Source organism: Panthera uncia, chromosome A2 (genome assembly GCF_023721935.1).
Source record: "Panthera uncia isolate 11264 chromosome A2, Puncia_PCG_1.0, whole genome shotgun sequence".
In the NCBI taxonomy this organism is placed as follows: Eukaryota; Metazoa; Chordata; class Mammalia; order Carnivora; family Felidae; genus Panthera; species Panthera uncia.
In genome coordinates, this window is record NC_064816.1 from 154695769 (window position 1) to 154719215 (window position 23447).

The 23447-nt window shown below is 38.6% G+C and overlaps 1 protein-coding gene across 1 annotated transcript in view; it reads left to right on the plus strand.

Annotated features, from left to right (window-relative positions):
• Window positions 1-23447, plus strand: part of CNTNAP2 (contactin associated protein 2) — a 1963583-nt gene that overhangs the window by 1051877 nt on the left and 888259 nt on the right. The window contains exon 9 of the mRNA XM_049643059.1: window positions 4657-4806. Coding sequence (XP_049499016.1) covers window positions 4657-4806 — 150 coding nt within the window. The remainder of the gene's footprint in view (window positions 1-4656; window positions 4807-23447) is intronic.

Consider the following 23447-nt stretch of genomic DNA (forward strand, 5'->3'; position numbering starts at 1 on the left):
GCCCCCCCCCCCAAAATTTTTGGTATAATGATATGGGTATAAATACACTGCTTCCTAGGTGCCAAGCATTGTTTTAATGCTATAGAAATGCAATTAATCTCCTCCTCAAAACAAATCTGTGAAGTGGATAGTGTTATTTTCATTTTAGAGAAGAGAAGCCTGAGGCACAGGGTGGTTGAGTAAAGTGCCCAGGCTGGCAAAGGGCCAGAGAAATGCAGGCAGCTTGGCTCCGGGATCAGTCCTCCTAATCCTCATGCTGCTTTCTGTCCTTCTGCTGTCTTGCTGTGTCTCAGGAGGTGTTAGCCATATGAGCCTCTTTTCTAAGTATCAGTGACCAGCATCCTTTCCATTTTGGTCTGGTCCCGAGCCACTGTGCAGACACCAGGACCCCTGCCTCCAGGAGTATGGGTCTCCGGTGAGTTTCTCTGTTTCCTGGAATGTTCCTTCATTCATTGGCTCTAGCACAGAGAGTGGAGGAATACCATGTCTTTAACAGCACATAAAAGTGCTGCTTTAATCCTGTGTTTTAATTTGGTCTTTGTTGTTTATGACTCACAAACTTGTAATAAAGCTTGAGATGGTGATACTTTTTTCTCTGAATAAATGTACTGATATTTATTGCAAGTACCTGTCTTACAACAATGAGCTGATCGACCGTGGTGGTCTAAGTGAATTTCGTATATTGAATTCCAAAGGCTCTTAAGTTTAATTAATGTTCCATTTCATATGAATTAAAATTTGCTAAACAAAATTGTTTATTTAAAAAAAAATACCTTAAAGACGCCGTTCCTTATAGCTTTTTCTGAAGCAAAACTCATTCAGTACTGAGCCCTCCAAGTCACAGATGGTCCAGGAAATGATAAAGGTAAAAAATAAATTGGAGAAAGTTTGCAGGAGAGGTCACATATTTTAATTTTAGGGCTTATAACGTAAAAAGAGTGAACACAAAGTTCCCTTTGCTCAGAGTTTCACTAAGTATGGAAATGACTTAAATGAACACCCGTGGGCTTATTCTAATATGCCTTAGAGAAAATGTGTATTTGAACTCACACTTTTAATATAAAATTTTGATTCTAAATACAATTATAAGGATGCAGGAAAATACTAAAAGACATGTAGGATATCGCGGTGCCCCAAAAATCTGATGCTGCACATGCTTGAAAGTTGGCAAAGGAAACTGGGTGATGTGTCAATTATTTAATATCCTAATGGAGCATGGGACAAGGGCATCCTCAGGGGTGGTGGCAAACCGGAGTCTGCTTCGGATTTGTGTGTGTGTGTGTGTGTGCACGCACACGTGCATAGTATAAGAGTTCTGAAGGTGGATGCACAGAGGTTTTATAAGCTGTTTTGTTGTTGTCTGTTTTGTTTCTGTTTGTTGTTTGTTAAGAGTTGAGCCTCTGCAACCAGATGGGAGTTTCAGTTCTAAGTTCTGCCATTGATTAACTATGGGATGCTTACACTGTGTTAAATTCATTTCTCTTGCCTATTTACCTGAGGCAGTTCTAAATACTAATTTCTAAAACATCTTGTGTGAATTATAAACAAATCAAACACAAGTACTTGTCAAAGTGAGTAGCCTATAGAGCTTAGAACGCTGTATCTTTAAATACTTCCCTACACAGAAATAACGCAAGACACTGCTTTAGAAAAAGACTTCCCACCATTATATTTTATAACATGTGTCTGAAGAAAGTTTTTAAAAAGCAGCATATTTTCTTTTGGGTGAGTGCATCATCCTTTTTCCCATGGAAGAATTGAACTTCGTATCTGGGAACCCATTCCTATCATAGATTGCTAAGGCGTACCTCTTGAAGATGAAAAATTCAAAACGATAATTGGAATTGAAATGAATAGAAATCACAGTGTAGACTGAAATGCAGCAGTGGCTGCCATCGACAGACTGCTTTTATCTGAGTTTTAATTCCTCTAGTATTTAAGTTTCTTGAAAAAAATAAAGTAACCTTTTAATTTTTCTCTGATTGAAATAAGAGACCTTTTGTAAACAATTAAGCTGATGATGTCCGTTTGCAAATTAATTGTAGGATGAAGAGATGTTCAAAGGAATTTTTAGAAAGGCAAGTCTGCTCTACTGTTTAGAACAGGAAGATCTGTCAGCTAATGGTGTTTCCTATGTGACTTTTTCTGAATGTGTGATTATTTAGAATTAAATTGTGAGACTGGACATTTTTGTAGCACTGATGTCCTCGGGATCCGTACGCCAAAATTGCGTTTCAGAGCAGAGCTCATCACGTTATACAGGCAAAAACAAAAGCCGGAATCAAAACCATGCACTTCTACGGTTAATCAGCACGAGGCCCAGTTTTGTATTCTAAAGAAAAATGTCAGTGTTGTGTTCATCTGTTCTGTGGGAGAACCCCGAGTGTACCTACTGGAGAAGGAAATATTTCAGTAAACACTACCACTTGTCTGACAGCTAGCTGGTTTTAATTTTAGAATAAGACTTTACATTTACATAGTAATTTCACAGTACAAAAAAAAATATATATATATATATGCATATTATGCATTTCATAACTTGGAAGTTATTCAGTATTAATTACTTTAAAGCCAAGATTTTCTCTTTTCCTCCACTGAAATAAAATGTGCTCAGTATGTATTACTAAATTAAAATTTAAGAATCCTAACGGGGCTCCCGGGTGGCTCAGTCGGTTAAGCATCTGACTTTGGCTCAGGTCATGATCTCGCAGTTCCGGAGTTCGAGCTGCGGGTTGGGCTCTGTGCTGACGGCTTGGAGCCTGAAGTCTGCTTCGGATTCCATGTTTCCTTCTCTCTCTGCCCCTCCCCTGCTCACGCTCTGTCTCCCTCCCTCTCAAAAAAAATAAATAAATAAATAAATAAACATTAAAAAAAATGTTTTTAATCCTAGAAAGAAATACCTGCGGTGTGGGTATTTGTCATGATATTTATCAGTATGACGCCAATAAATGTTACATACATGTGACCATCTTAGAAGCTCCAACAGACTTTAATTTTTCTCATTGAAATGGGTTTCAGTTTAATAGCATAAGCCAACCACCAGTTTATGCTTTTTCTGCAGAGGGCCATGCAGTAAATAGTTTAGGCTTTGTGATTGATTAACAAGTCTCTGCAGCAGCTACTTGGCTCTGTCTTTGTAGATCAAGACCGTATGTAAACAAACGAGCCTGCCTGTATTACAACAAAACCGTGTGTGGGCCCTAAAATTTCAATTTTATATCATTTTCCCATGTAATTTATTATTATTCCTTTTATGCATTTTCACCTCCTTAAAGTTGTGAGAACTGTTTTCAGCTCTCAGACCCCACAAAAACAGATGGCAGCAGGCCAGCGAAGGCCCCTAACCTGATTTGTAAACCCCTGATCAGAGGCTGGGAGCCGTCGTCTGTGCCCTCGTTGACTTCATTCTTAGATGCTTCTACCTGCTAGGCCTCTCTGCCTTTTGTGAATCTGCAGTGGATCTTCCAAGTAACTTCTTCCTGTGGATGCTCAAGTATTCTGTCTGGAGTAAACTGGACCACAATCCCTTACCTTTGCCGTAATAGCCTAGGCCAGGTTGAAAGAAAGTCACTCTGACCCTCTTAGACTTCTTTCTGTCTCTCTGCGTGTCTCATAAATTCTTTCCAGATGCTGACGTCCGGTGGCTTATCTCCTTTGTCTACGCCTTAATTTTATAATTATTCTTTGTAACATGAACACAAACTAAACAAAACCTTCAAGTCATTGTCTGTCTAATGGAGAGCTTAGAAGAATGTTTGTTTCCCAAGATCCTTGTCCTAAGCAACAATGGAACGTGGTTGTTAGGGTTGGAGCTGTTAATTTATTTTTGTTGGGTTTTTGTTGTTGTTGTTTAAATGTCACCTAATTCATTATAAAGAAATTTTATTTATAAATGACCAGACAACCCTAGTATTATTTCTCATGTTTATTAGTGGTTAATTAGCACATATTCACGTATGTTTTTAGTCCTTTATTTCTATAAACTATGTATATCTACTTGTCAGATGTGATTATTGAGAGAAAATAATAGTACAAAAAAAGTTCTTAAAAACAGAAAGACACATTAGATAAAAGTTATAAACCCATTTTATTACCTGAGAGTGGCTTCTGGTAAACCTAATCATAAAATAAGTAAGTTAAAATAGTTCTGGGGCACCTGGGTGGCTCAGTCAGTTAAGTGTCCGACTTCGACTCAGGTCATAATCTCATGGTTTGTGAGTTTGAGCCCCGCGTCGGGCTCTGTGCTGAGAGCTCAGAGCCTGCTTCAGATTCTGTGTCTCCTTCTCTCTGCCCCTACACCACTTGTGCTCTGTCTCTGTCAAACATAAATAAATGTAAAAAGAAAAAAAAAATTTTTTAATAGTTCATCATCACCTCCCAAACAGCTTTGTTTACCCCATTCGCTTTCCCAGCTACCAATGGCACATGAATAATTATTTTCCTACTGATTGGTTGTTTTGCCTTATCTTTCCAATGGAGGATGAAATCCCTTATATTAAAGAAGCATGATATCCGTTGCAAATAGCCCAGAATTTTTCTAGATGAAAATATATAAATTTTTACCAGTAAAAATGGTAAAATCTGACCTTGTTGATATTGAAGGTTGTTTTAAACTGTACAATCTTTAGAAAATAAATTTACTATTTTTCTTAACAGGTTCTGGGTTGAATGATGGACAGTGGCATGAAGTTCGTTTCCTAGCCAAGGAAAATTTTGCTGTTCTCACCATTGATGGAGATGAGGCCTCAGCAGTTCGAACTAACAGTCCTCTTCAAGTTAAAACCGGCGAGAAGTACTTTTTTGGAGGTAAGACCGCCATTTTTTATTGGTTAACGAATACGCTGTTAAAGTTTCAGTGAAGTTTGATTATGAAGTATTTATAGTTGATTCAGTAGACTCAGCAGATCTCAGGAAGAAGACCAAACTCTTATTCCGTGAGCTGAAACGCGAGTGGCAAATTTATGCTTCTTCATGATAAAGGTATTCATATGATGTCATGATGTCACCATATTCTTCTAGTTTAATTCGAATATTCAAACTGTAAAGCATGAGATTCTGAGTCCATTCATTCTCATAATACTGTCTTCAAGAATCAGGTCCTTGGGTTATGTATTAGTCACCTATTACCATGTAATTACTTACTCCAAAACTTAGTGCCTTAAAACAACATTGTCTCACAATTACTCTAGATCATGAATTCAGGAATAGTTTAGCAGGCTGATTTTGACTCAAAGTCCCTCATGAGGTTATTATACCCAAGCGCCTGTCTGTGACTGCATCATTTCAAGCCCTGACTGGGTTCGAGAGTATGTTTCCAGGAAGGTGCACTCACTACGGTGACAGTTGGTGCTGGTTGTTGTCTGGGGCACCTTGGTTCTTCTCCACCTGTCTCTGATTTTGGGGGGGGCTGGTCTTCCTCAAGCCAAGAGAGGAGGGGAAAGCCAGGAAAAAAGAGAGAAAGTTTCCAAGATGGAAGCTGAAGTTTTTTTCTAAGCTCGTCTTGGAAGTGACATGCCATCACTTCTGTTATACACAGTTTGTTAGAAGTGAATCGTTCGATCCAGCCTACCCTAAAAGGTAGGGGGTGACATGAGGAGACGTGTAATGAGAACATCTTAGAGGCTGCTGACCACAGGTTGACTTAGAGGAAAGCCATCTTATTACACATATCTTGGCTCTTAAGCAATGAAAAAATTAGTAAAAAAGAAGGTTCTCTTAAAACAGTCAATCCTAATATATGTGAAAAAGTGTTGCAAGGGCCTGGGAATATTTTTTTAATTTGAAAAATGTATTCTGACAGATTTTTTTAATCATTAATGAAATGTGGGGACATCTTTTTATTAAAATGTTAGGTGTTTTGTTTAAATCAATATATCTTTCACTACATTATTGTCTCCTCATCCTAAATCACTCAATATGAGATCTGAAAAATTGCTTTCTTAGAAGAGGCTTGGTTAAACTTTAAAAAACATAGGTGTACATATATCTGCCTCTGAAAATATATTTATTAATAATCGCATGTATTTATTTAAATACTTGTATATCACTATATTTATATATATTTCTATTATTAGAATAAGCCTATTTGAGAGCACTTATCTTGTATATCTTATTCCTTGTTGTATCCTCTCAGGCCTTAGAAAAATTCCTGGCGTTTAGATGACCAATAAATATGAATGAATTGGTAAATGTAGACAAATAAGCAAGGCAAGCACTCTACTTCCAGTTGTTTAAAAGAAGAAATAGAAGGGGCACCTGGTTGGCTCAGTTGGTTAAGCATCCGACTTTGGCTCAGGTCATGATCAGGTCATGATCAGGTTTGTGAGTTTGAGCCCCACATCGGGCTCTGTGCTGACAGCTCAGAGCCTGGAGCCTGCTTCGGATTCTGTCTCCCTCTCTCTTTGCCCCACCCTCACTCACACTCTGTCTCTCTCTCTCAAAAATAAATAAACATTAAAAAATAAGAAAAGAAAAGAAAAAATAGAAGCCCACAGAGCTCTACTGACCTGCCACTGCGTGTGTGGTCAGCAAGGGAACTCCAGACCTCGGACTCCTGTAGCAGGGTGTTTCTCCCTATACATCATGATACAATGAAGGGTGACAAGTCAGAGACAAAAGACCTGAGCTAGAGCTCTCTTTCTTGAATATTCCATTGTGTTCACTGGAAGTTCAAACTACGTCTTCAAAAAGGCTCTCAATAAATATTTGATGAATGGGTGAAAGTCAGACATGATGTTTTATGAGGGAATAAACTAGGGCTTACTGATGTGCAAAAAAGCAGCCCAACACCCCAACTGGTTTTCCTGCAAAAACATATTTAATTTGATGGGCTTTTGGCCAACAGTTTCCATTGCTGACATAGAAAATGGATCACAGTAGTCAGTTGGAAAGCTATTGATAATCCCTACCCATCCAAATGACAGTGGAATATCTTTGGCCATGGATGAGCATGCTGAAAGCCTAAGTTCAGAGCACAGTTTTGATCTCTTTCCATCTAGATGGGAAACTTAAGAGCTGTAACCAACAATTTTAAGGTACAACGTTTATGAGCTATGAGGGCTTTATAGTATGCTGTTTCCTATTGCTTTACAGATTTTTGTTTTCAACTCCAGTGGTCAGGAGCACTCCCTCTTGGGCCTTTGGTCTGCCACTGGGAAATGCTATTAGCGAATGATCATGACACATGTTTGATTGTATCTTCATTAGCTCAATCCTTGAAGTATGTGAGAAGCACCAGAGGAACTCATTACATTTCTGAATTCTCAGCTCCCTCTCCTAGAACTCAATGCAGAATGCTGGGGGGGAAAAAAAAGAATTCTCAGCTTCAACTTTTTTCTCATTTCCACAAATGATCTTGAGGAACAGAATTAGAGATCAACCTTAGCCAATTCGCATGCACATCTTTCAAATTCTTCTGAAAGACAACATCAGTCACTGGAAAGTGAGATAAGTGAGAATTCGCTACTCTTGCATAGCCACCATAGAACAGTAACAGGAAGTCACAGGCCACAGTTTGGTGCCCATACAGACATGTATCGAATGAGCATTTTTATTAGCAAGCTGGAACAACGAACGCAGTTAATGCCAACTCTTCTGTGAGTTCAGTGAAGTCCTAGCTCTCTGACTTGCTATACCTTGAAAAAAAAAATGTTCTCTCTGGGCAACTTTAGCAGTATTCTAGAAGCGGGATTCAGCTACACCCAGCCAGTGGCAAGCAATAGAAAGGCTCCTAAGTTGATGGCTGGCACAGGATCGTTAAGCAATCCAGACTCCAGAACCGTCCCCAAGGCTTCAGGTCACAGGTGCCCTTGTCTTATGCCATCTTCACACAGGCTATAGGTGTCTGTGAAAGATGGCTTGTCAAGCTTCATAAATTTAACATCTTTAATTTCACCACTGAGATATCTTTCCTAACATTTATCTACATTTATACTGATTAACAAAGCACTAATTTCACCAAAGAAAACCCAATTTGGCATTTAGTAAGTTGATGAGAGGAATAGGTAGGAGAAATCCTAAAGTAGCTGTCTCTGGAATGGCTGCAGCCTGTCTGATAGAATGTTCATGACCGCCTCTGGCATGTGGCTTTCAGATTAGAATGATAGCTACTTCTGGATTGTAATTCACACACACACACACACACACACACACACACACACACACACACACACACCTTCCTATTGTCTGTGATGAAAAATTTTAAATTAGTTAATATCATAATGAAAACATCTCAAATGTTAGTGTAGTGGAAAGGTCTAAAATATGAGCTTTGAAACATACATATCTGGTTTGGGATTGTGGTTTCACTTAGTTGAAAGATCATTTTAATAATTTATCTTACTTCTTCATCCATTAAAAGGCCATAGAATAACCTGTTAAACCCAGGGTCTGTCTCCAGGAGATGCTAAATGCTGACTCCCTTTCTAATCCATCTGGAGTCTTTATTTAACTCATTCAAGGACAGCCCCTTCCAAGGAGGATTTGAGACTTGAGACCACGTGCTCATCTAAAGGCTCTGACCAACTTCTGCACTAATCAAAGCATTCCTTCCTCCTTGGGAAAAAACAAATTGTTTTCCTCCGAGGTGAAAGCCCTAAATAAAGGCTGGCTGGCCTCATCACTCAGTTACAGGCTCCTAAACATGTACACACTTTGTTTCCTTTGAAGTAAAGCCCTGGTCATGTAGCTTCTATTTTTTACTGCTGTTTCCTACCAGCGTGGAGCTTTATCTCTCCATGCCTGTGCCTTGCTAATCCCAGAGAACGTCTTAGTTCTCCTCTGTAACACTCGTGATCAGATGTTTAAACACCAAGAATTCTTTTGCCTTGTTCTTTCTTGGGAATAAACAGAAAAAGAAACAGATTATTCATTTGGGATGTTTCCTCAGCAGGAGTTATTTTGGTTGCTTTAATTTTTTTTTCTCTACCACCCAACTGGAATTACTTTTGATAACACTTCATTAATTTTAATAGTCAAAGGAAATGTATTTATTGACTGCTTACCTGGTAATAGGCTTTGTGACACAGGTCAGAGCCCATGGTCATAAGAGATATAGAAGGATTTGTAAATTTCTAAATGTTCTCAGGGTTGGTATTTTTTTTTTTTATTATTAGTATTATCCTGTTGCTTTCATTTGAAAGGAAAAGGAGCTGTGGGCTGACGAGAGAACAGGTAAGAAAGTTCCAGAGCCAATCTTTCTGGAAGGGGGTGACTGCTCTCAATGACTTTCCTTCCAAACATACTTTGATGGTTTCATTTATATTTTTTGTCATAGAACTGGGATCCAAGCTCATTCATTTATATCCAAAGAGATTACAGAGCCCCTAACATAACCCACGTATTATGCTAGATGTTGGCCATATGCCATAACCAAAAAGAAGACGAATCTGCAACCTCGTGGGATTGAGTTTTTGCTTTCACAGCAACATGTGTCTGACCTTTATAAAGTTGTCATCTTATATTGTTTGCATGATTCTCTTACTAATGTTATAGCTGCTCTGATCTCCGTGTAGGGAAACCTGTTTCGCACTTAAGACCTTTCAGCCAGTTGGATGAGGCTCACATTATCAAAGTTATTTACATTTACTTAAAGCTGGTTGATAATAGACATTAACCGCATTTGCAAAATGCCTCCACAGCAACACCTAGAGTCGTGTTTGACTGAATACCTGGGTATTATAGCCTATCCAAGTTGACACATAAAATTACCCATTACAGGGTTTTCTATATCCTGGATTCAAGACATCAAATAAAATGATAACCAAGTGTCTGGTTTAATGTACAGATAAGGGAAAACCAGAAACTGCCTTTTATAGTTTTCCAGTTATAATTTCCAAGTCTTCTACATGCTTAGTTTTCTACTTTGTTTCATTTCATACTTTCTCAGGTTACCTCTTTTATTCCCTCTCTTTGCAACACATTAACTGAGACAAAATTGATAAATGCTAAAACCCGCCTATTTTAAGTGTACAATTCAGTGAGTTTCTGTAAATGTATACAGCAGTGCAGCCATCACTAAATACTTTGTCAAATATTTAGACAAAATTTCTGACACAGAGTAGGTTCTCAGTGTCTGTTTATTCACGGAATAAATTAATCAATAGTCCCGTAAGTATGCATTTGCTACTTATATGCACAAGGGACTAGAGGACTTTTCATCCCCACATGGGCTGTCAGCTTCTGCCATATGTCCCACACTCTCAAAAAATTTAGGTCGGGGATACTGATTGTGCTCACATAGAATGGCCATTATCGTGTTTGGTATTCTGCTATCATATTTGGCAGTTATAACCCTTCAGGGTCTGGAAGAGAAAATAATTTGTATCTGATCAAATGCAATTTTTTTTTAATCTAAGCGTACTTACATGTATGACTAATATGTAGTACAGCCAGGACTTAAATAATTTCACTTAGTGAATATTTACTAAAACCTGGCATTATTACCCATACTGGAGCAGTGCACAAGTTAGAAAAAAATATGTGCTCTGAAAAGGTTACGTTCCAGTCAAGATAACACATTGGTAAAATGAGTGTATTTTGGAGACAGTAAGTGAGGGGAGGGATGGGACGTCCGTAGGAGAGGGGTGTTGAGTATTGTCACCTGACATAAGCTGGCCAGAGGCAGCCTCAATCCAGAAGCTGGCCTCTGGACCAAGAGCTCAAGGGGGTGAGGAGATACGGGAGGAGAGCGTCCCTGGGAGAGAGAAAAGTAAGTGCAAGTGTGTGTCCAGGTGGTGAGGGAGTGGAGTGGAGTGCTTGAGGAAGGGAGGCCAGCATGGCTTTAGGAATGTAAGCCCTCAGAGGCTGGGTTGTGAGGGGTCTGTTACACTCAGTGAAATGGGAAGGCATGTGAGGATTGGACCAGGGGAGTGGGGTGATCTAATTGACATTTCTTGGGATGCCGTTTTCAGAAAACAGCATAATCGAATGAGGGAGCACAGTGGAGACTATGGTAATAATCCAGATAAAGACAGGTAGAGACTGGGTGATAGCAGCGGAGGGGATGGGAAATGAAAATTCTGAATCCGTCCTTGGAGGTCAAGCCAACAGGACTTGCCCACAGGTGGGATATATACACGCAGAAGAGTCAAGGATAACACCGGTGTGCCTGACAGAAAGTCTATCCCACACATCCGTCCTCCTTCCCCTTCTACTCAGTGGGGTCCGCTTGGCAGTGTTTCCCTAAGAATCAATTCTGACACGTGCATCATACAGTACTGAATGTGTTTGTCTGTGCAGTGACCTGTCATCCCTCCTCCAAGATCAGCCATGACCTCCCCCCTCACTTTCCCATGTGCCTGCATTCTCTTTCTCCTGGGTTGCCTGGATGGGATCTGACTCGGTTCCCAAATCTCTCCGGTCTTTGCCAGATGCTCTTTTGCTATATCACCTTCAGGATTTAACAAGGGTCAAGAATCTATTGATTTAAAATCAGCTCTTGTGGGGTGCCTGGGTGGCTCAGTTTGTTAAGCATCCGACTTCGATTCAGGGCATGATCTCACAGTTCTTGGGTTAGAGCCCCGTGTCGGGCTCCGTGCTGACAGCTCAGAGCCTGGAGCCTCCTTTGGATTCTGTGTCTCCCTCTCTCTCTACACAACCCCCCCTTCTCAAAAAAGAAAAAAAAACATTAAAAATAAAATAAAATCAGTTCTTGTAAACTGAAATTCCAATCTGTCTCTTATTGGAGGGAGCACAGTGCCGCTCGGAAACAGACAAGCAGAGGACAAGGCTAACTAAGCACCCGCTATAAAATAAATGGCCTTTAAAAATATTAGTTCATGTGCAATCTCTTAGTGGATGTACTGTCAGCTTGAAAGTATGGTCTGAGCATAATCTTCTCCTGCCTTTTGACCCATCCATGGCCCAACTACACTGAGGTTGGAGGGGTTAGCAGATAGGCTATTTATTGTCTTTTTACAAATAAAATGAAAGATCACTATCATCCACATTTACACAGTGCTGAACATGATTTATTGTTGGAAGACTTGAGTTCCCCATCTTTTGTGGAATATGCATCCCTTTGAAATACAAATTCAATATTATAAATGGCAGGAGTCAACTTTTTATGATCAACTAACAGTTTATTAAATCTCAGAATGAGAAATGAGGAAATCATAACTTAGAACCTCTGAGATTCCTGTAAATTGTTAATAGTTTCTTTGATTTGGATTGACTAGCATTATATATATAATAATTGGAATTCATTTTTTCTTTAATTTCTTCCAAACCCATGAATTAACTTTTGTATAATAAATATATGTGTGTATATATTTTTTCTTCCTTTTGTGCTTTTACTGTTTCACCCTGGATCAATATTACAATATTATTATATTACGTAAAGCATTATATTGTTTTTCTCCTTTCAGCTTTAGAGAGTTGACCCATCCTTGAATGTAGTGAGTTAACCTAGAAACATTCTCAATTATGAATTTCTTAAAAAGGACTTGATTGTACAAAAACAACTACTTACCTATGTAAGTCTTTAGATCACTATTTGCTATTCTATGCAAATTCATCCCCCCACTTAAAAAAAAAGTACATTTTTAAGCCTCTCTTTCCATCATGAGGACATTAATAAGGAGAGACACATTTCTTTTTCAATCTAATTCCCAAAATACTTTTGGTTGTTTCAGTTTGTTTTCCAATTATATGCATAAAAGAAAGGGGCAGAGAAGAGGAAGGGAATTGCACAATGAAATTGAATATATTAACTTCATCAGAAACTGTTTCCCTGTAGGAGATAAGAAAGTATTCATTATGTAGCCCCAAATTCCTAAGACCTTTATATATCTCCTAGAAATAAAATTTGTTTAGAGCTGGGATTCGGTCTAATTAGAGTTATTGTGATAGTCTGTACACCTTCACTTTTTTTCTGGCTCTGTGAATGGCTTGCACTGGGAATATTCAGATTTAAGACAGAATTGTAAGTAGTTTTCCAAATAACAAAAATCATGGAATTATAAAAACTCTTTGACTTTTAAGAATTGTTTTAACCCTGAGGCTGTTTATCACTGGTACTTTCTGCTTTCTTCTTATATTAATTTTGCTACTGATTAAAATCAGTAGACTTAAAGAACATAATGTTCTGACTGTGGAAATAATATAGATAGCTCTACAGGTATGTAAATCAAATATGATTTTTTCTGTGTGTATTTTTGAGAAAGTATTTTCCATATCTAAAATGCTCCTAAGTTAAAAATAAAAACAGCTAAATTTTAAAACAGTGGTGTCTATCTGGTGCAAATATGTGATATGTATCAAGTTATTACTTGAGGATCGTAAATGTTTCTACAGATTATCTTAATCATTGATTTTATAATGTTTTTATCAAAAATCCCAGAAAAAACAAAAGAAACCCGTGTGTGTGTGTGTGTGTGTGTGTGTGTGTGTGTGTGTGTATATATATATATACACCCATATATATACCCATATGTATATATTATTTTTTTTTCATGACTAATGTGTCTGTTTGGTACTCTAAGAAGCAGAGGTTAAGATGGAGTTAGCCATTTGAAAGATTTAACCAGGCAAAATGCCTCTGATGGATACAAGGGTTAAAGAAGAAGAGAAGGTCTGACACCTGAGGGGGGAGAGAGGAAAAGGGGGATCGAGTCAGGAAGAGCCCCCAAGTGCTGGTAGTGTTGGCCATGATCCCTCGCAAAATTGCCTATTAGCATCTATCATTAAATGGAAATGCCTGGACCTTGGTCCTCTTACCAAAGTGAGTAGTTGTCTAGAGCAGTCTGGCCTTAGCAGAAGGGCATCTCTAGACTCTAATTATACCAGCCAACACTGATCCTCAAACAGGAAGGGAGATGTGACAAGCATCCCTCCTTGGCCACCACAAGCATAAGTGAAAACAAAAGATAGTTCTAGAAAGTTCTTTCATAGTATTCCTTTACAAACCAGAGAAAAGTGTGCTTGTTTGTTTTGGTATAGTTGGTATTTCCATTTACAGAAATAATTCCTTATGGCCAAACAGAGGAAATGATTGTAGGGTACTTATTTTTAAAAACTGCTGAAAATTCAAATAATGATTTTGCTATATATGCAGGAAGAAAACCAAAAATGGAAGCCAATGGCCTGTGATTGTGCTGGTCTATCATTGTTTATTTTGTGCACCTACCTTCTCATGTATAAGAGGCTTCTAGGGTGTTTTGGGTTTTTGTTGGTTTGTTTGTTTTGGTTTTAATGCAGTGTTGTGCTGCATCCTTAAGTAAAAGTTTGATTTGGTAGGTTTGAGGTTGGGCCCAGAAATGTGCATTTTAACCAAGTATTTCGATGAATTCCTTTTCTTTTTTTAACTACTTTGTTGAGATATAATTCACACACCATAAAATTCACCATTTAAAGTATACAATTTAGTGGTTTTTTTGTGTATTCTCAGAATTATGTAACTATAACCACACTCTAATTTTTGGTCATTTTCATGACCCCGAGCAGAAACTCTTTAGGAGCAACTCTGCATCCTCCTACAGTATCCCCCAGCCATAGGCAACCACTACTCTATTTCTGTGTATAGATTTGCCAATTCTAGGCATTTTATAAATGGAACCATGTATGAGATTGTCTTTCACGATTGGCTTCTTTCATGTAGCATGATGTTTTCAAGGTTTATTCAATTTTAGCATGTATCACCACTTTATTCCTACTTACGTGTGAATATAGTTCCATTGTATGGGTATACTACGTTTTTCAATCCATTCATCAGTCGATGGACCTTGGGTTGTTTCCACTCTTTGGCTATTATGAATAAGGCTGCTATGAACACTTGTGTACAAGTTTCTGCATGTATGTATGTTTTTCTTACTCTTGAGTATGTAACTGGGAGTGAAATTGTCAAGTCTTATGGTAATTCTATTTTGTGAACCTGCTAAAATCTTTCCCGAGTTACCTCAGTGTCTGTAGTTTTCTCTCCACACTTAAAGAGCACTAATTTAACTAAAGATTTGGGGATCCGAATGCAGGAAGCAAAAGAGTTATTTCTTCTATCCCAACAATGAAAATTCTAGATTCCACAAATGGAAGCAAGGATTAGAAAGAAAAATAATATGAGACATGAGAAAATAATAAAAGACTGAGTAAAGATTTGAGACTAGCGTCAGTAAGTGGAAAGTTAGAAATACAAAACATTGGAAGGAAACAAAGATTTTTCTTCTATCTAGATAGGAACAATCTCTAAAGTTGAAAAAAATTCTCTTGTAAGGTGGTAGAGAAAATAGTAGGATGAACAAAGTGGATCTTAGTGAGATTTATTTATAAAAACAAAGCAGCTTTAAACATAACTGAATCAGAAGGAAGAACTTTTACAGGTATCATAGAAGAGATGTGGCTCAAGTTAAATTACCTAAACGCGAAACAAGAAACACCAGGCGGAGGGAATGGGAGAGAAATAATAAAATTTGTCAGGATCTATTTTTAAAAGTGCAAATGGATAAAATAAAAATCTTTTGACATAACACTTGTATTTAATTATATATTGTTTTTAAAGTTGCTAATACACACACACACACACACACACACACACACACACATATATATATTTTAATTTAACAGAAATTTATTTTTGCCTAGTGTTAGATAGAGTTTGCTTTCTGGAATAGAATGTCCACAAATGTGGGGCGCCTGGGTGGCGCAGTCAGTTAAGCGTCCGACTTCAGCCAGGTCACGATCTCGCGGTCCGTGAGTTCGAGCCCCGCGTCAGGCTCTGGGCTGATGGCTCGGAGCCTGGAGCCTGTTTCCGATTCTGTGTCTCCCTCTCTCTGCCCCTCCCCCGTTCATGCTCTGTCTCTCTCTGTCCCAAAAATAAATAAAAAAAAAACAAAAAAAAAAACACACAAAAAAAAACGTTGAGAATGTCCACAAATGTGGATAAGTTTAGTAAAAGAAGGCTTCTTGTTGCGTGAAGAATTTCATCATTGTTAGTCAGTCATTCTTTTAAAAACCAGATAGTGGGAAGAATTGGCAGTGTGTAGCACCATCAGTGTGCAAAATATCCATTTTCACCCGTCTTCCCATACATGGAACATTTTTATGTTTCCTCAAGGGGGACCAATCCAAAATCTCATTCGTTATTGCATCCAGCTCCAGTCCACATCTCTGAACGGTGTGTAGACCTCTACGTTAGGGCAACGTTTGATTCCTTCTGGTCTCACGAGGTATAAATTACAGACCTGATAACTGTACTGCCCACTTCCCCCACGGAAAATAAAGGTATAAGAAACCTAGCTTTTACTAGTCCACGGTAGTTTTTAAATCTTGTTAGTCGGGAAGAGCAAGGGACCCCTTTCCCAGTGCCCTCCGTGACCCTAGGTTTCACTCTCTGAGAGATCCCTCCTTGGCCATCATTCTGCATGGCCATCTGAAGAGGGCGTTCAGGTTGCGCCCTTCTCATGGGCTGCCTGCTCTCGTATGCTGATAGAGACGTGGACTCCTAGAGACTGCTTTGCTCACTGAGTGGGCTCAGCTTGTTGCGGGCCATGCTTCTGGTCTCCTTGGCAACATGATTCCTGGGAGACATGTGGTCTTCTAATTTGTTTCTTTAAGGTGGTTCTCTGTGCAAGAATCCACATCTAAACATCTGTTCTTGATGTAGCTGTAAGCCTGGTGCCTCCGTGCTTTTCCTTACCTCTGTGTCCCGCCACTTCCCAGCGGAGGTGTATCACTTCTCACTTGGAGAGAATTTGCTGATCTCTCCTTTTCCAAATCTCTCCACCCTGTCAACTCAGTGCCTCCTCTGAACCTCGAGGCTTTGAGACCAAATCGCCCTTGATTGGATGACAATAGCATAAATCTGATAATTGCCATAAAACTGTTTTCCATTGTCTGGTAAACAACTTCTGTTGTTTTGTGCTTATCTTATTTCATTTATTTATTATCCATAGTTATGTAGTACATGACAGAGTTCTGCTGGACATCATATATTTGCATCAAATATGGATTAAATTCTAATATAGCAAGTCCTAATCAATTAGAAGACTATTTCTTGCACTTCTTTATTTTCTTTTCTCTCTCTCTCTCTCTCTCTCTCTCTTGTTTGTTTTTGTTTTTTTCCAGCTTAACTCTGACCTGAGGATAATAAAAGATATTTTGGACTATAGCTTTACTCCCTTCTAAGGATTCCTCAGGGCGGCTATGTCTTTTATTTATTGTACTTTAGGATACAGTTTCTTTGTTGTTTTTGTTTTTGTTTTTGCTTCAAGCTCATAAATTGGGGATTCTCCCTCAATTCAGATTGCCAACATAAGCAGAGAGCACCTGCCATTTTAAAGTGTTTACTTTTATCTCAGCCTGCAGGCTGGTTCGTCCCGGACTGAGTTCATCTCTCTCTTGAAGACTGCTGAACACAGCAAGAAGGAGCCAAAGCGTATCAGCATTTGAGTATTTCCTCGTATCTCTTCTAATATTGAAAGTCTCAGTTGACCTCTGCTTTGCCTTCCAGGAATAGCAGTTGACAATAGGACCAAATATTTTGCGACAAATAGCAAAGGTCCCAGCTTTCCAAAAACTGTCATAGCCCAGGCTTCGGGGCCAGGCGCCTACTCGAAGCACTTCCATAAAATTATGCTCTGTCGTGCATAGCACCCTATTTTTAAATATAATACCAAATATGGTATTAGTTGGATTAGCTTCAGCTCTGGGTGACCGAGACTGTGATTAACAAGATAGAGATGTATTTGTTTTTTCCATAAAAGAAGATAGAAGGTAAACTCTTAGGCGGCTGCAGTGTTCCATGGAGTTAGAAAGCCAGGCTTCTTTCTGTCTTTTGGCCTCACCGTTCTCAACAGTTAGTATTCTCCTTGTGGTTCTAAATGGCAGTTTAAGCTCCAGATATCCAGTTTTTAGGCAGAAGCAGAGAGGGTGATAAGAGGGGCTGGGCTCTTTCTATGAGGCCACTCTCTGAAGTCCATACTATGTATGAAACACATCAGTGGCTGAAACTTACATGTTCACAAAAGGGAGATTGGGTAACCAAGTGCCCAGCTAAATGTCTATATCTCCATGCAAGAGGGGGAAAATTAATATTTGAGGATAATTAGCAGTCTCTGTAACAACTCCTTTATTTTATATTAAATGCTTGATATTATCTTTGAATTTAATTATAGTCTGTGCACCCAATTTTACTTAATAAAGTGACATCCAATATTATTATTCGCTCCCTGGGCAAATTTTGAAAATCTGTGTATGGTTGTTTAATCTAAAGATATTGAGTTTGGGAAATACATTTAAGTGGATTCATTTCTTTTCCAAGTTTTCAATTATCCATCATTCTAGCCTGAAGCTTTTTATAACAAATAATTTAGAGTAGTAAAATTAAATAGTTTTTAAAAAGCAATAGAATATTCTCTAATCATGTATTTATATCGCTGTCATTCCCAGTCATATTTCTATTCCCCATAAGAAACCTAATTCAATAAACGTCTTGCTTAAATTAAGAGAGAGTTATATGACCATTCCTCAAAACACTAGACATCATTGAAATTCATGTTGGTTGTTATCTAGGAACTTTTTTCTTTAGCTCAGAAAGTAAATGATTGTACATTTGTTGGCTCATAGATGGTAGAAATTTGATCGCGGTTGCTTAGTCTGGACACACGGACACTAAGAGGCCAGGTAAACGTACCTTTGAATTTAGGAAACTGCCCATACCTTAAAATACGTGAGGGGGTATCATATGGACAACCACACCTTAAGCTCCAGGAGAACAGGAACCATCCTTCATTTTGCTCATCCCAGCTTACCAGAATCCTTCCCAGTGCCTAACATGCAGAAGGTGCCCGTTACATATCTGCTCGGTGAATTCCTAAGGATGATTAACCGTACCGTTCAAAATTTGTCCTATTAGAATTCCTTACATTATTTTACGCTAGAAGGCAATTGCATATACATCGAAGCCTCCTTTTGGCATTCTTATTATTAAAAAAAAGTATACGATACACCGTGCTGTACCTTGTATTTTTATCTCTTACTGTGGCATTCAAGTGTAATATGTAGGAAGGCATAATCTTTCCCTAGACATCAACTCTAAAGGTGAAAGCTGTACTCTACAACACTTTAGGTTTTCCTTAATAAACATCGCTACTTTTCCCTTATGTGAATTTTATTAAATCTTTCTAAACTTATTTTTCATGTCTGAAGATTATATTGTCCCTCGGAAAGGTTCGTTTCCTAATGTGTAATTTGTTTTTCAAAGAAAAATATATTTTAAGCTACCCCTCTAATATTAAACAATAAACTGTTTTCTAAAATACATATTAATTCCCTGCCATTGAACACCTAATCGGCTAAAAATAGATACACTTCACTATCGTCCTTGGGTGGATGAATACAGATCTCACATAGGGAAAATGCATTGTTACAGTTCTGTCTGTGGCTGTAGATAATGGCACAAGAGTTGGAAAGCAGCCTCCAGGTTTTTAAAACATCAGCAGTTGCAAAATGGTCTTAACAAAATGAGATTTGAGTACTTAAAAATAACTAAACATAACTTACTTACAGTGGTATGAAGGGTTTATTTAATATTTCCGAATATCATATATGTCTTCGTCAAACCAGACTGTCGGATTTAGTCCAGTGTGTAACATCCCCGTGTTCTGTGTCCCTCGCCAACCAGGTGAGGTGAGAGAGTAATATGTCTTGGTGGAGGAGGGAGCAACGATGAGGAAGGCTTGCGAATGTTTTGCGCCACTTGCAAAGAACTTAATAGGCAAACATAGCCTCTGTTTGTTAGTGCTGTCTAAATATTGATTTGTTTTTCACCCAGTCAGGTAAGAGCGAAACTTCCCTATATTATAGTGGGAAACTTATGCCACTTACCATATGTAGCTATAAAAGTTAGGCACAACTTTCAGCTATATTAACTGTTGAATTCACAGAGTGTGTGTGTGTGTGTGCGTGTGTGTACGGTTATTGTTTTAAATACACATAACAAAATTTATCATTTTAACCACTTTTAAGGATATAGTTCAGTGGCGTTGAGTATGCTCACTTTGTTGTTGCATACTCATCACCCTCATCCATCTTCAGAACTTTTTCCTGTCCCCAGACTGACACTTTATAACTTCGACTCCACTAAACGCCAACTTTCCTTCCCCTTTCGCTCAGCCTCTGGGAATCACTCTGCTGCTCTTCAAATTTGGCTGCGCTGGGTACCTCGTGTACATGGGAGCATATGATACTTTTGTGTCTGGTTTATTTCACCAGGTTTCATCCATGTTTTGACATATATCAGAGTTCCATTCCTTTTTATAGCTGAATAGTATTCCCATGTTTGTGGGTGTCTTACCCTTTCAGCTTATCCATTCATCTGTCTATCAATGGAATTTGGGTTGTTTCTACCTTTCGGCTCCTGCGAATAATGCATGTACGGATGGTGTACAAATATCTATTTGAGTCCCTGCTTTCATTTCCTATGGGCATAAGCCCAGAAATAGAATTGCTAGATCATATGGTAACTCTGTTTTAATGTTTGAGGAACTTCCATATTGTTTTCATCATAGCTGCACCATTTACATTCCCATCAATAATGCTCAAGGGGTTCCTGTTCCACCATATCCTCACCAAAGTTGTTCTCTTTTTCTTTCTCTTTCTCTTTTTTTTTTCTTTTCTTCCCCTTACAAAAGCTCTCCAAATGGGTTTAAAGTGATTTATTTTGTTGATGGAGAGTTGAAATGTGTTGAGGTAAATGTCCTCTGACACTTGGCTTTTACATTTAGCCTCTGTCCTGTTCTGCAATGACATTACTAGACAGTAAATTCTTTGGGGACAGGAAAAATGTCTGTTTGCCACTGTTTCTCAGCTTCTAATGTAGTAGATGCTTAATACATGCCGAATGGGTGACTACATGGGTAAAAGTATGTAAGAAAGCCTAAATGAATGAAGAGACCGATGAATGCATTCTAGAATTTCCATAGAAATACTTGCTAATTTTCCTTTTGTTGGTCAGACAAGCTATGGAAAACCTTCAGGAACCCTGAAGAGTCTTGCCATGTTTCTTTATTTAAAAATATACACACTCACAACAATAATATTCACTGGCTTTTTACTATGATCTAGAAACTATTCTCAGCATTTTATTTAATTTATCTCATTAATCCTCATGATAGCCCTATATCAAGTGACTATGACCATTATGCCCATCTAATAAAAGTAGAAATTAAGCCTCAACATATGTGATTTGCCTAAGGACCTTCAGCTCCTGAGAGTCAGAGTGAGGAATCTAGTTTTGTCTGACTCTAACCTCCTAACCAATATAGTGTACTGTTCATTAGAATGCCTGCATTTCGTTGGCATTTTCTTAATTGCTTCCCAGGTTAAATTGTAATCAGTGCTTTAAATGCTTCACAAAACATAACTTACATTCAAACTTAATCAAATTAAATAGATCAGATCAGAAGAAAAGGGCTGACGAGTCTGATTAGCTGTATTTTTAAGGTCTCCAAAGACATACAGAAGCTACTCCTACCTTCATTTCATAGCTGTCAGAAGTCTTCAGTGATAAATGTGCATTATATTTTCTTTCATTGACTTTGCTCATCTTATTTACAGGAATAAGGGACTTATGTATAAGCAAGTACTTAAAAATGTTTATTTTGTGATTAGTGGGGCCTTAGGAAATACTCTCTTCCTCCAAAGTTCTTTCCTCTTTGTCTCTGCAAGACTACTTGAAATTCTCAGGGCACCTGGGTGGCTCAGTCGGTTGAGCATCCGACTCTTGATTTCCGCTCAGGTCCTGATCCCAGGATGATGGGATTAAGCCCCACTTGGGGCTCTTCACTGAGAGTGGAGCCTGCTTAGGATTCTCTCTCCCTCCCTCTGTCCCTGTCCCTCACGTGTGCACTCTTTCTAAATATAACATATATGTGAAAAAGAATACTTGAAATTCTTGTGCACTTGGGTTAGGGAATTAAAAGCAGGTGTGACAATGCAAATGCTGTCCTAAAAGGTTGATGCATTAAGCCCTTATCAGCCATAGACACCTTCACTGGAGTTTGTTCAGAAAGAAAAGGATCTAGAAAGAATTAACTGTAAGAAAAATATCAGAGAGTCTAGCAGGCTTGAATAAGCTGGAGCTTATGAAAGATATCTAGAGATAGTTTTTAGGGAAAAAAATAAGCATATTGGAACAAAAATAATGAGAATTGATCAGGATGAGAATGAGGTCTCATCTCAACAAACAACAGGAAAGAAGCAGGATGGGTTACTCTGCTAATTCATTCCCTCAGTGTTCTTTTCCAAGGAAAATGGATTACAAACTGGAAAAGGGAAAACAAGAACCAGAGAAAGGACACTGGAATCTACAATAGGTGAAGAAAAGAACCTCCAGTTGCCTGCAAGGAGCTCTCAGCAAATAATACAGACCAGTGACAGAACTTCTAACTCTTCATTAGAAACACAACCCTGCATTCTGTTAATTCAGCAACTAACAGGGCTGGGAGTCGTGGCTGGCATAATTTTGTGAGTCTCCAAACCACTCAGCTTAGTGAAAATACCCAGCTACTCCAAGTCTGTAGCTACAAGGGTGGGTCTCTCAGAGATGTAAAATGACAGAGACCACCATTATTGGCCACTTATAAAGTGAGAGAGGGCAGATTCCGGAAACAATGGGTCTGTATAACCCTGGCTTTAATCGCTCTAAAAATTATCAAATTGATTATGAAACTGGTCATTTATCAACACTTAGTAATTAATGAAGCAATCAAGTGTCTTAGAGGAAATCACTCCAGGAGTATTTTTTTTTCTTTTTCTGATAGGAGTGATAGGTTGAAAGATCAAAGGATTTTCATTGGCAGGTGATCATCATCGGAGGAGAAGCACCCATCCTAATATATGCGCACATCATTTGAAAATTCCCACTAAAATAAAGCCGGCCTGCGCTGTGCGCCATGGCCCTCAGCTGTCTTCAGGCAAACACGATTGAGAACTGGATGGATACTAACTTTAACTTGATTTAACAAGACCTTTGGCAAAATCTGTTGTAGCAAAATCTGGAGTTGAATTTAAAACCCTAACTGAGTTCACTAGCTCTTCCTTCAATATGCACTTTTGACTCCAAACTAAATAGACACTGAAAGAAAAGGTGAATGTCCGTGAAACAAAGTTTCATGATTTTGACCTCTCCCCATCTTACTCCACCTTGGAAGTGGGAAGAAAAATAAAACAGAGTAAGAATGGGCTGAGCAAACTCATAGCTGGTTGGTCATCTCCCAGGGCTTGAGCACCCCAACATACACGGGGGTACACATATCGAATCCTCTTGCATGACCATGGATAACAGAGTGAATCTGAGTACTCTGGGATGAAGGCAGGTGAACGGTAAGAATCACAAAAGGCATGTTTGTGGGGTGTGTGTGTGTGTGTGTGTGTGTGTGTGTGTGTGTTTTAATGGAATAAGTATAGAAGTTATCCGTGAAGCTTCTCTCTCTCAGAGAGATGTCTTAAACTTTGTA